The 14169-nt window shown below is 43.4% G+C and overlaps 1 protein-coding gene across 2 annotated transcripts in view; it reads left to right on the plus strand.

The window, feature by feature from the left end:
• The first annotated feature begins 391 nt into the window (after window positions 1–391).
• Window positions 392–14169, plus strand: part of AOAH (acyloxyacyl hydrolase) — a 77255-nt gene continuing 63477 nt past the window's right edge. The window contains exons 1-2 of one of the 2 annotated variants that reach the window (XM_032105080.1): window positions 392–659; window positions 1243–1397. In XM_032105080.1, the coding sequence (XP_031960971.1) occupies window positions 1244–1397 (154 nt within the window). In that variant the 5' untranslated portion in view covers window positions 392–659; window position 1243. Of the gene's footprint in view, window positions 660–715; window positions 856–1242; window positions 1398–14169 lie in introns of those variants that run through there. The other variant, XM_032105071.1, reaches the window with a different exon arrangement.

Genomic DNA, 14169 nt, shown 5'->3' on the forward strand with positions numbered 1-14169 from the left:
ATTGCCCACTGTGAGGGGAAGAGACTTGCGCTGGTTTATACAAAAAGGCAAAGGTGGAGGTGGGACACAGCTTTGTCCCTCCGGTGCCTCAGTCCTAGATCACCTCCTTATAGCCATCCTTGCATCCACAGTGCCTGGGATGTAGCTGTTTGGACTTGTTCCACCTCTGAAGTCATGTCGTTTAAACATGTTTTACTCTCTGCTTTTGCTTCAGGCTGGGGAACGACTGGTTTATGCCTTGTCTGAGGGATTAAAAAAAACAGAGCCAGGGAAACCTTTAGTTGTTGTGACTGCCAAAGCAGGAACAGCTCAGGATTTCTCAAGGCGCACAGGCAGCTGGGGGCTGCAAGCGAATGTGCTCAAAGCCGATGGGAACGGGGGTTCAGCTCCCAGTGCTGCCTTCACACTGGCAGCTGTCTCCCATCCCTGTGGCTCGGTCCCAGCACAACTAAAGCGCTGGCAAAACCCCAGAACCCCAGCACGGCAGCCCCGTCCCTCCTGCCCCTGCGGCTCCATCTTGAGCAGCTTCTTTCATTTTTCACACTCTATCCTCCTGAACGGAAACCCTGGTCAGAAATTTTACAGAAGCAGCTGAAGAGATTTTTTTTTTTTTCCTTTCTGCGGAGGAGGGCAGAGGAGCAACGGCGCAGGGGGGAAGGGTTTGTGGAGTTGTTTTTTTTTTTTCCCTTTTTGCAACACTAGTTTTTCAGGGGAGTGTCTTGTGTTATTAATGCTGAGTGGCTCCGGCAGCTGCTGTGGTTCAAGGTCGTTAGTCATCTACTGCTACTGCAGGAGACACGGGAGCGCTGAGCCAGAGCTGTTCATCCAACCCTCTTGGTCCTCCCAGGCCAGCAGGTTGGGAAGAGCTGCACATGGGGCAGCGGGGTCGCGTGGGGGTGTGGAGAGCAGCCTGGGGCCACAGGGGCATCCTCCCAGCCTGGTCACAGTGTGCCCAGGTCTATGGGACCTGCTGGGTTTAATGGGTGGCAGGGCCTGAGAGGGGCTGAGGGGTTGGGAGAGCACCTGCGATGTGTGAGTGTGGGATCCTCCATGCACCCCATGAGAGGGCAGACATCTCTGTCCCCGCCTGGGAATCTGTCCCTGCATTACTTACAGCTGCACAGGCACGCCAGTCTCCTTTCTCCTCAAACTGCACGGATGCAGGATACTCCCTGAGAGTTAAGGGAATATAGGTCCACTTGCACCCTTCCCTCCTTATTTCTTCTTTTTTTTCTTCTTTAGGATGAAGGGGTCTAGGCAAACATTCCTTAATTTATTCTGCATCCTCTGGCTCTTGCTTCTGCTGAAGGCTGCCTCTTCCTCCCCTCTGCCCCATGGAAAAGACCCACGACCCCCTTCGCTCCCCTTTGGGCTGTACAAAGGACACACCTGTGTTGGTATGTATCCAGGTTTTGTTTGCCTGCTGGACTAGTTCATTCCTTACTCTACTGGTGAGCTGAGAGTTGCTATTCACATCATAAATTGCTTCTTTATCTATTTCAACAGCTGTACTGCAAAATGCTTGTAGTCTTTGGTGAAACAGTCACTGAAGATTTTGCAAGGCCATCATGGGATCTGGAATTATTTTATGATTTTGTTTTTTGACTGCTGCTTCCCAAAGTTCATGTTTTTGCTCTGTGGGGAATGGCATCTGAAAAGTTGGCTTTGATGTCGGTAGGTGTGGGATCAGGAAATAGGATGTTAGGAGGTCCTAGTGTTTCTTAGGGTTCACAATGCATTTTGCTTAACTGGCAGGAAGGTTCCCTTCAGGCTTGCCCAGGGTCTCCTCATTGATTTCAGTGCCTAGAAAACTGTTCTTAAGGATGGTCAGTCCATACTGGGGCCAGAGAAACTTCGTGGTCTGGATGATCGTCTCTGGATAGCTGGGTTGCAAAGGCTGCTTCTTCACATTTCCTTTCCTTTTTGTGAGCACACACGTCTGCGTGACCCATACAGAAGTGGGGCAAGTTGGCAACCCCCTTCTCACGTGACTTCAGTGACTGTGGTGATCCCCACAGTACCTATAGCTGGGGATAGGTATCCTACAGTCTCAGCTGGCTAAGTGATTCCCAGAGCAAGACTGGTAACACTGGAATCAGTGTAGACTGTGGATATCTCTGCACCAGAAATGCCCTTGGCATTACAATCCATATACCTAGGGAGATGTGGTAGGTTATATTTTTTAAGTGTGCAAATGGGTATGTCTTATGCATTACAGTCATATGCTTTATTTTGTCATCAGGGGGACTTGTTGATCTTACAGGCCTTTTTCAGCCTTAAAATTCTGCAGTTCTTCTAGCTTCCCAAGGCACCTTTGTGCTGGAAACATAAACCCTGTGACTGCTCTCCGTCCTTCAGAAGGAAATAATTCTTTTCACTGTGGCTCAGGGAATACAGTTAGAAATAATAATCCTAAACTTGATAAAAGCAGTTTTTTGCCCCACTTCTGAGCCACCCACAGTGCCCCTGACAGTTTTGGTGGGGCAGGGTGAATAGAAAGCAGAGTAGAGTCAGGGTGGTGAGGTGGTTCAGCCACCAGCCAGAACATGAGAACAAGAGGTGAAAAACAGAAATGGCTGTGAGGCTGTCCTTGTTTGGGCTGGGAGCCATGCAAGCGGTAACCGAGCAGCTGCCAGAGCTAGGGGGAAGTGGTGTTGTTTAGTAGTGAGCGCTTAAGGCAATAACAGTTTTGATGACAGGAAAGGCAGTGATCATGCTCATCTGTGGGATTTTTACACTGGTGGTTTTTGGATGTCAGGTTGTGAGCATTGTCTGTCCTTTCCATCCTGTTGACCCAGAAAACTTTTAAATACCACATATTGCATTGAAGTTGCCTTGTGCAAGAGAACTTGTCCTTTTTTTCCTTCCTAAAGGGAGGGGAGCTGTACTAGCCCCATTGCTGGGACCACTGAGCATCTCTTTTTTCAGGGAGGAGACGAGAAAACCACTGCCTCCCACACCAGTTTCTCTTTCTGAGGTGTCCCTTCAGCTAAAAACATCCTTGTGAGCTTGACTCAGGACCAAAACAGACTGTGCCCATCTCTGTAAACCACAAGATAAAAATGAAGTGTGGATAGTGCTAAAAGGGGCATGAGCCAGGCCTGTCAGGGAGGGCTGGTGGCTGCTACCCCAGATGGCCAACTCTGGGCTTTTGCTGATTAGCTGCTCTTTCTACTAACTCTTGAAAATACTGTGTCCCTTCCTTTTCTCAAGCAGAAAGGGAAAGCACAGAGGAATTGGTGTTTGCACTTGCCATGGCTTGGAGCAGGGGTAATGTCAGCTCTTGCATCTGATTTGGTGACCAGCCCTTTCAGGAGCACATCCTCCTAAAACTCAACCCCAGACTCTTAGTTGGCTTACCATCTGAGAAGGTAATGAGAAAGAGATATGAGTACTTCTGTGTCTTCTTGGCCTTACAGATCAAGGACAAGATGATTTCTTAGAATCAGAGAGAATAATAGAATAGTTTGGGTTGGAGGGCACATTAAAGTTCCTGTAGTTCATCCCCCCTGACATGGGCAGGGAAGCTTCCCTTGCATCAGCTTGCTCAGAGCTCCATCCAACCTGGCCTTGAATAGTGGCAGGAATGGGGCATCCACAGCTTCTCTGAGCAACCTGTTCCAGTGCCTTCTCACCGTCACAGTGAAGAATTTCTTCCTTAAATCTTACCTAATTTTTAATGTGAGAAATTCCCATTGCTAAATGCATAGGAGATTTTCTTGAAGAAATGGGTTTTTTTCATGCAAGTTTGAATGTGTGGTCAGGTGTCTAATCTTTCAAAGTTATCTGCCTCACTTTTCTGAGGGAAATGAGGTGGCTACACACTGAATTTCTGATCACTCCTGTGTACCACCTGCTTGACTGAGATTGCTATGTTAGTAGCCAAATCCAGTCAGAAAGTGAATGCTCTTTCAGTAACAAAACCAAGAAAATATTTCCCATTAAGCCTTTCCACTGAAAGTATCACACTTCTTGAAGAAATACATGGAAATAATATGACAGGAGAGCAAAGTGCAGCTCTGATACCTCTGTTAAATGTGCTACAACTTGGTTGCTTCCTCCTTCTGTTCCCCTTGCTTGCAACACTCCCTGGGTAGGCACCACCATCTGCCCCAGTATATTCCAGTCGTACTGGCAAAGAAGTTGGGTAATTCAAGGGGCTTCCCTGCCCTTAGCAGATCCTGGAAAATGTATTTTGGGTAGGCACCTATATGCCAATATGGCATAGGGCTGGAGGAGAGGAGGGTGTGCCTCCAGTGAGATTTAGACAGAAGTTTTAATCACCCTTCCTAACTGTAGAAAAAATCACATCATTTTTTCTCCGTTTTCCTGAAAAATGTGGCTGCTTCATTCAGAGAAACTCTTTTCATAATTGACTTGGTGTAGAAACAAAACAACTGGAGTGTTGCAACCTAAAATGGGGTTTAATACTACTTCATTTTAGAGTTACAGCAAAGAGGGGGAAAAGCACCCAATATTAACCCTCCCAACCACAGGATCAGATGTATACCTAAGCAATTCCTCACTATCTAAGATAACTGGTCTGTAGCAGTACCTAACCACAGCCAGGTAAATGGTCTTTCTTTGGCCTTGTCACAAGAAAAACTTTCCCAACATCTGACAGTCCTTTTTCTCCATCAGTATTTCCTGTCTCCCCAGGCTGGTAAAATGCCACCCTTTTTGAATTCTGTGAAATCAGCTCAGGCCCTTCCTCTGGGCCTTCTGCACTCTTTGCGTGTGATATATTCTTCTGGTTTTTCCTTATGATAGATGAAAGGGCTTTTGCAAGTTTTCCTGCATGCAAAAGCCCACTAAGCTGTTTTTCCTCCTGCAAAGGCAGTGAGGTTTTGTTCTGTGCCCTGGTTTGGGAGCTGGATGCTGGGTCTGGCTTTCCTTTCTGGGTTTGTTACTCATGGGCAGTATGGCTTAAGGGATTTATTCAGGATGAGACCTGGAAATCCCTTTGCTGAGTGCAGCCTGACTGTTTCAGTGCGGCATTCTGAGAAAGAGATGCAGTGTACTTTTCTCTCAAAAATTAAGCATGAACGAATTCCTCATATACTCAGGTCTTTACTTTCCCAGCTGTTAAATGAGGAAAATGCTGCCTGTTTCATGGGGCAAGCAAAGTTTTACTTAAGTTAATGTTAAGGTACCCAAAGACAGTGCAGCAAAACTGGTAAACTGTTGACACTGGTGTTAATGTTTCATCATTTTTCTACTGATTTTGAAAGCTTTTATTCAATTCCACCCTGAATTACAACAGAGCCCTTTAAGGGTTTTTGCAAATTGCTCTGTTCTCTAGCAAAGGTGATTTCATCCAGAGGTACCTGACGCAACCTCAGGAAAGGCAGAAGCTGCCCTGGAGGATGCAGAAAGTCAGGGAGACACTGAAAGGCAGAAGGGAACTTCTGTATTCATCTCCCTTCAATATACCAAGAAAGGGAATTTGGGGAATGGTAGATTAGTCAGTTAAACATCAAATCCTACAAAAATCCTGCAACAGTTAAAACTTTTTAAAAACAACTTTCAAAAGTAGCGTCAGATCAACCTAATTTTCTTTGCCAATGGGATAATGCCATGTAGACATGGAATAAGAAGTAGATATTATAGCTGGGCTTTTATAAGTCTTTTAGCACCACCTCAGCACTAATCTTATGCTTGAGAGATGTGTGACATTGATTAAGCTTCTACAGGGCAGAACAAAACAGATGGGTAGTCTTGTTCAGAGAGTAATTACAAGTGTCTCACTCCCTAAGCAAATGGATGTACAAAATCATATCTTTCTTGGACTTCTCTTTTGAACATACTATCATTCCATATTTTCTCTAGCCAGGATAATGAAATTTGTGCTATTAAATTAGCAGTTCTTGTAAAGCTGAAATTGTTTGCAAGTGAAATGGAGGGAAGAAATAAATTCAAAACAATCTTGACAACTTGGAGTACTTGCATCTGAAAAGGTAATTTCAATATGGGAATATTGAAGGCACTTCAGCAGAAATAGTCAATGACACACACAGCAGATGAGGAACAATGGGCTGGGTAGCATCCCTAGGGGAGATCATCCGGGCTTGTAGTGGCACAGTGATGGCTTGCTGTCACAAAGCACGCACATGCGGCACGCACCGAGACGTGCGAACAGAAGTTAGCGTGCAAGACATGTGAAGTAACCTGTTACCTTTCTCAGCATTGACAAAGCCTCAGAGGGATTTCTGACTTCCCTTTTGGGGCTGTGCATCAAGAGTGATGCAGAGTGACAGGAGGTTTCAGAGAAAAACAAGCATAAGCTATAAAGAAAGAGTGAATAAATTAGAGTTAACTAGTCTAGAGAAGAAAAACTTGAGAAAAGACATATCTGTCCTTGAAAACATTAAAGGCGTGATCCATTCTCCAGGTTCATAAGAGCTATGGCAAGAAGTAACAGAAATGGGCACCAGTGGGGACATTCGGGTTAGGAGGAGGATTTTCTTATGACAGTGATAAGTGAGCACAGTAATCTGTTCCTGAGAAATCTGTAGAAGACCTCATCAGAGATCTTTACAAACTGTGTCTGCCCTGTCCCTTCAGAACAGCCTAGATGGTATAGATCGTCTGCTAGGGCAGAGGTTGTGTAAGAGGACATACTCCAGGCCAGCATTTGGGGAGTTCTGTGCTGTGACTGCAAGAGCAGCATTTGCAAAGAGCAGCATTTATTTATTCCCCCCCCCCCGCAGCAGACTGCTGTGCTCTATTGGTGATTAACTTTGGTTGCCCTTTATGGAACGAGGCGATTAGTCAGGGGGCCCTCAATAGGGCCGGACAGCAGCACTCTCCATCTTCTCTGCAAGTAAGCAGTAATCCTGTGGGTCAGCAGCCAGGGAAGCAAATTTCCCCATCTTTGTGCTCAATATAATGCCATTCTCAGCAACCTTTGCGGGTCACCGCCTCCCTTCAGCCGGGAGCACACAATTCCTAGTGTATGAAGGAGCATGTTTTCGAAACATATTTCCAGCTCTGATTGCATTAAAGAACGGGTGTTTCTGAGCTACTGGCAGCATAAAATGCTGACCTTTACCTGTGTTGATTTGCGTGATAGTCATTATCCTCAACAGTTTGCCTCTGTCTAGCTGTGCATGAGTGCAGGGATGAAATATGCCCTGTGGAGTGGCAGCAGGACGGGTGGCATTCAGAGTTCCCGATAACTTCACACAATGGAACATGCCAAATGGAGTTGGAGGCTTCTAACAACTGCGCTCAGACAAAGTGGCTGTGCACATATTGTCTGGGGGGGCACCATGACAGAATGTATAATTTACAGCTCAGTGAGTTCTGTAAAAAAGCCATGCCCAATATCAGTGTAGCACCAAAATGTATTTTACTCTAAAAGGTTGGGAATCGACTTTGATTACAGCAAAGTCAATTCCAAGCCACAGCAGCTCTGCTCACTTCACCAACATTGCTCCATTTAATCAGCAGCAAAGTTTGACCTGATGATCAGCAATAAATGCTAAATTTGACCATAACATTTTTCCTATGATTATACTTTTGCTAGAATAAACACAGGCATGGGAATAGTACAGTAGAGATACTAGGGAAACTATTCAGCAGCTTTTCAGCAACTGATGGTAAAAATTTCTTTTCCAAAATCACCCCAAGTCTTAGTGAAAGCCTATGACTGTAAAAGGTATATATATCTGTTGATCACAATAAAAAGATGTGCTCAGCATGCAAACACATCCACATCTATGTGTGTGTAAATGCACAGTCACATCCATGTGCATTTGTAGACATGGGTAGTCTTGTACATTTTACATTACTGATGGTTCTGTTGAGTATAATAATCTTATTTTATTGATTGTCTATTTGGATGCTGATTGCCACGTGTGGGCCTCTCACTCTTGTTCATGTGTTAATCCTGTAGAGATCTTCTGCTTATGTTTAAGGCAATCACTTTTACTGCTCTTAGGAACTGTATATCTGAAAAAAAGTTTCTCACATTCAGAATCCTAAAATGGTGAAGCCTTTGCAACAAGGATGAAGTTATGCACTTACATTAACTCCCCCTGACAGCATTTGGGCTTCAGTAAATTTTCAATACCCTTTCCTGATTTTGGAAAGAGAAATGTGTTAATGTTACACATACATACGCAGGGGTTTTTTTCCCTCTTAATTAATACAGAAAACATTTCTATTGGAAATGCCTGGGGTTATAGATTTTGTTAAATAGGGCTCTTTCAAGTGTAATGAAGGACACACTAGGGATACATTTGGCTGGCAGGTATGGATACCAGAGTCTTCCACTAGATGGAAAAAACTGAATTTTCTGTACTGTCATAGCTGTATCAGAGTCCTTGTTGGATGTCTTAATGAAACAAAAATGAATGATTGGAGCTCTGAATTAGGGGGCCTAAGGTGGCCCACTGCTTTTGCATGAGCAACAGAAATCATAACTGGTATTCCAGGAATTTGTTACAAATTCACTCAAAATGCTGCTATATTGATATTAATATTTTAAAAATGTCTTTAGCCACTATACTATGTGCAATTTAATGCCCAGTGACAGGTTTGTTAATAGTGTACCATTTAGTGTTTCCAAGATATTTCATAAGACTTAGCAAATTAAGGATGAAAGGGTCTTGTATATGCCATCATATTTGAATATGGCTACCTATAATTATATTCCATCACTTCAGTATCTCTGTAAAATACCTTAATACTGTAAATGAGATAGGAAACAAAGTCTGAGTTAAAAGACTTTATCACTCAGATGCGTTTCCAAATTACCTTTCAAAGCAACAAATCCTCTGGCTGTATATGGGAAGATAACTGTCCTTACTTTGTATAAATGGTTATGTCATTTGAGCTGAATATTTCCGTGCTGGAATGAAATCTTGAGGTTGTTAAGGGCTGTTATTTGAAAGTATCAGCTCAGTAATGAGAAGCAGTGCAGGAAGGAAATATGGATATTGAGCACTGTTAGGAAAGGAATATATAGTGAGTGAGATGCTGGAACAGGTTGCTCAGAGAAATTGTGGCTGCCCCCATCCCTGGCAGTGTTCAAGGCCGAGTGGGATGGGGCTTTGAGCAACCTGGTGCAGTGGAAGGTGTCCATGCCCATGACAGGGGGCTTGGAACAAGATGATCTTTAAAGTCCCTCTCAACCTAAACCATTCTATGATTATATAAAAAAGAAAATATTCTCTGTGTTGTAACTTTGCATAGCCATGGTCTGCCTGCACCTAGAACACCCACATGGATGTCCCCATCTCAGAGGAGAAAGCCTTATTTCTTATTAGCACCCCATGTGAATAAGGAATGTCTTGTTCCAGGTTGAACTGGAACTGGATAAGATTAGTTTGGAAAGAGGTGTTTTTATGCCAGAACAACTGCATCAGCACAAAGCAATATCCTCTTTTGTAGACAGGTTCTTGGGTCTTCCCACCTTTAGGCTTTAAGAGATGCCTTTGGAGCTTAGGATCATCTATAAATGGAAGAAGCAAAGACTGTTTTGGGAGAGCCTTCATCTTCTGTATAAAGCTAGGAATGTGATAAATGGCTTCTTGTGTGCAGAGCCTTGCTGCAGCAGACAGATTTTTAGGCAGAGGTTTGCCATATCACCAAGCAAGGCACCAGTTCCTGCTCCATCAGGAGCGAGCAGAGTGGCCGCGGAGTAGCCACAGCCTGGCCAGCAGGGTTTTTATTGGTGTCCAACGCCACTTTTTTGGACTTATGTCCTCCTTGTACTCTGTGGGTACATATAATTTGTGACTGGAGGGGTGAGAAAGAAATTCAGCATGCAGAAACATGAGCAAAGGATGGCAAAGGAAGATGTGCCAGGTGCCAGAAAACCCATTTAACAGAGTTTTACTCAGACAAATATACCTACAAATCTGAAACTTAGAGAGGCAGCTTTCACTATCCAGATACTTTTTGACATCCCTAGGTAGAATTCTAATTATAGATCCTTTCAAACTTGTGTGGCAGAAGTGGATTAAGTTAAATAGTCTGCTCAAACTGCCAGAGGCTTCACAGCTAAGCGCTGAATTCCTCTAGTTCTGATTTTATTAATGGGGTATGATTTTTTTTTCCTGGGCTTGTTGGAAATGGCATTTTTTTTATTACACACTACTTTCAAATACATGGAGAGAAGTACTTCCTGATGTGTGAGTTTTCACCTTACTGCACCGAGCAAAATGGTTATGGTCTTGTCTTATCTCTTCAGAAATTAATAGCAGGTGGGACAAACCATCGCTAAAAGCGACAGGCATTTATTAAGACAAGAGTCTAGTTTCTAATGCCTAGTAAGTATTATAATGCCAATGAATTTCTTTCAGAGAAAACATCCTTCAGCCTGTCAAGGTATTGAAACCTATTATTGAAGTGAGACAGCAGAATCAACGTACTGAAAGTTGTTTCTAAAGAAAATCATGTGCAACTGTAAAAAAAAAAAAAAAAATTGAGCTTTATTTAATGATTAAGCCTATTTACATTGCCTTATATGTGCCCAGCTCATGATGAGAAATAAATCACATCTAAATATCTGGTAAATTAAAAGCAAGGAATAGTTGCTAATGACTGGCCAGATCTGGACGTGCTTTTCTACTGATGCTATAGTACTAAAAAGTTTATATTCTTGCACATGTCATAAGTAATTAAAGCAGTGAGATTTTTACAGTCAAAGATGTCTGATTTCCCCCTGTCCTTTTTAGCTAACTAATTATTTTCCATTTTTAGCCAGTGGAATTAAGACCTATTAAAAACTAGGATAACTGGTCAGCATTTCTTTTCCTGCCACTCAATCCAGAGGAAGATGATAAAAAGAGAGCAGGTTTGTAGTATAAGCAAGGATAGTCTGAGTTAACTTAAATTTATAGACACTCATCTCTTGAAAGTTTACCTATAGCCCAACACCAGAGATAGGTTCTCCTAGAGGATGAACCTGAATTACTGGGGAGGCATGTTTTCCATGAAAAAAACACGGAGCTTAGGTAGATCAGGCTCCCTCTAGCACTCTGAGTCCCCTTAGGACATTCCTCATCCCTCCTCGCAGGGTTCAACCTTTTTCCTGAGTATTTTAGAATCTCCAGCCCAAAAACTGCTCCTGATGACATCAGCCTAAATGAAAGGCTTTGAGGCCAGCAGACTGCACACATAAGCAGGCATCCACCAGGGCACAGCTCATGGCAGCAGACCACAAGGAGTAGGGACAGGTTGACCAAGGGCAACTGATAAAAGCCCAGGTAGATGGGGAAGACAGAGAGCAGATCAGCCAATGGCACGTGTTGGTGGGATGTGTTCCTGGTGTGCACCCTTCCTACCAGAGGGCAGGGAGACGCTCCAAATTCAGGTCCAGAGATTTCAACTGTGGTGCCTGAGGAACGGCAGATCCTTTTGAAAATCAGCCAAGACTTTGTCTATCAAGTTGTCCCATGGAGAGTGGCATTTCATGTGGAATAATTGCATTTGGATAACCGAGGTGTGGTCTGCAAGTGGCCAAGGTGGGAAGGGTGTAATAGCACGAGCAGAAACCTCCTCTCTGTGAGAGTGAAGATGAGTTTATGAGAGCAAACATTTTGAAGTTCAGCTCTGTGTGTTTTTCCCAAGTAGTCAGGCTGTTGTTACTGTTATTTATATTCATATAGCATCTAGTAGCCTGAGGTACTGCATTAAGTACTGCTCAGACTCAGCGTTGGCTCCATTCATCCTCATGTGAAGCAGATTTGCCTTTGGGCCTGGTTCAATAGATGAAAAGGTGTCTATCTGACTTAATCAACACGAAAAATTTTCTTTTAATTGCTGTGAGACTGCTCCTTGAGTGGGGATACCTGCATGGTTGTGTTTGTGATTAAGAATTCTGTTTCTATTTGGCAGAGCTGAACCAAAAATAGTTTTGTTTTTTTTTTCTCACTCCCTCTGTGGTACTTTGACAAACATGAAAGAGCAACTTACATCTTCAGTGAAGACTGTCTGTTGTATAACAGAGAAAATGGAAATATCAATGGTATTTTTATCCTCGGCCCAACTTCTTGGATTTTGAGCTGTTTGTCCATAGTCCCTTTTTATTGCAGCCCCTGGCTGCAGGTGCAGGAGCACTGAGTTACACAGCACAGGCAAAATGAGCAACACTTCTCTCTGCTGCAGTAGGTGACACTGTCAACTCCAACCTAAACAATTCTATGATTCTGTAGATTCCTCAAGCTCATGATGCAAAAGAATGAGAGGTAAAACAACAAAAGCTGTGCACCTTGGAAAATATCAAAGGGCTAGCTTCTCCCTGTCTCTCTGCTTGGACTCCTTTTGTCTTTCTGACTTCTAGACAGCAAGATTGATAGATGAACATCTGACCTTGGTAAGAGTAGAAAGGAAAGCACAGAAAGACTGTGTGGTTTTGTGGTTAAGTCATCATTTAGGTAATTTAATTTTTCTGAGCCTCCATCCTCATGAATAAAACAGACATAGAAGTCAGGGGAAGGGTAGTTCCTGTTGTCTGTAGGTTGTTCATGTGTGTTAATAATGCGGCCTTTTAAGAACTAAGTTACGTAATGCTGTAGATGTGTTATGATGTGTTTTCAGGATGTGCACTGCCATCTCAGTGCTACAGGATGGAGTCAGTCCAGCAAGGCTATTCCCACACTACCCTGGCAAAGGAGCCAGGGTCTGTTTTCTGTCCCTGAGGCCAGTGCAGGGCATGACTTGCACTAAAATAGCTGAAGTCTCTTGCATTCTTTAACTTCCACCCCTATCACTGTGGGAGTGCTGGATGTCCTATCCCTGGAAACATTTGAGATCGGGTTGAACAGGGCTCTGAGCGACCTCATCTAGGTGAAGATGGCCCTCCTCACTGCAGAGGGCTTGGACTGGAAAGGTCCCTTCCAATCCAAACTATTTCATGATGAGGCTGTGCTAAGGTTAAACCTGGGCCAGATGGCCCCTGGCCTGTTCTTTGAGACCGAGACCTGAACGTGCTATACCCTTCATCTTGGATGTCCCCCTTACTTTTAGTTTAGCTCTCTATTATTAAACTTTTTTTTATTTTCAGCTATTAAGTTTTTAATTAGCTATTAATTCCTGGGACTAGTTAGCCTCTGGCTATTTGGGTAGTTGGGGAGGGGAGCAGGAAAGAAGGAATGTCTTGCTTCAGGGTTTTTCTTGGTCACATCTGTCTCCATTTATTCTTCAATTCTTTTAGGCTGACTGGAGGTAATGGTTCTTAGTATGCTTCATAAATCATTCTGCAGAGGATCTAGAGTGAGCCTTTTATTTAATAAGTATGTAGAAGTGGACTTTTATCCCCGCAAAAGAGGTGACAAATTCTCTGTAATTTCCACTGGATTACTGTATTTGGATAGAAGAAGTAATAGAAAACTCAAAAATATTGGTCTTATAGCAAGTTCCAATTGCCCTACCTTCTCTTTTACTTGCCATAGAAGCATCAAAGTTATTTATGTTGAAGAACAGCACTTTGATTTAATAGCACATAGGTAAGGGTTCTTGGAAGGAATTTATAAGCTCACTTTGAAGAGTTTTGACAGTCTGAAAACCTGAACATTAATGTTCTTGAGCTTTGGAAAAAGATGAGTCTGCAGCCACATCAAACTACTGCAGTTCACCTCCATTTCTAGACTCTGCTAGAGCAAGTGTGAGAGACGAGATTTCTTGCATAGGAGAGGAAACACAGTTCAGTTACAGGGATTTTAAAGAGAAGTCTTTATTCAGGCTGCTGCAAATTGGCATCCTGGCTCCTTGTCTCCTGTCTGCCTGGGATACCTGCCACTCTTGCACAGGTTCTGAGTCTAGGCAGTGACCTCACTCTGGCTAAGAGGTCTGACTACAGTGGGCAGACTTTGCATCACCGAAGATGTATTCCTCATAAAATTGTGAAGCCACTGCAGAGAAAGCACAATGCAGACCTGCAGCAATTTCAAATTGACTTGAAATGAATGCTCATTGTGGATTTTGAATGACTGTTCCATGGGGATCACATTGAATCTATTCAGTCCCCAAAACAGCAGGAAACGTGCTGCACATCTCAAGAAACTTCACTAGCCATGTTCACACCCAGATTAGTGATGAGAAATAACCAGAATTGTAGGTCATAGGAAGTGGTTTCTTTCCAACCACAGAAGCAGAGCAGAATGAACTGTGAAGACATTTTGGTTTTAACAAATGTGTAGCTGGGTTCAGCACCCCTGT

This window comes from Corvus moneduloides, chromosome 1 (assembly GCF_009650955.1).
Source record: "Corvus moneduloides isolate bCorMon1 chromosome 1, bCorMon1.pri, whole genome shotgun sequence".
In the NCBI taxonomy this organism is placed as follows: domain Eukaryota; kingdom Metazoa; phylum Chordata; class Aves; order Passeriformes; family Corvidae; genus Corvus; species Corvus moneduloides.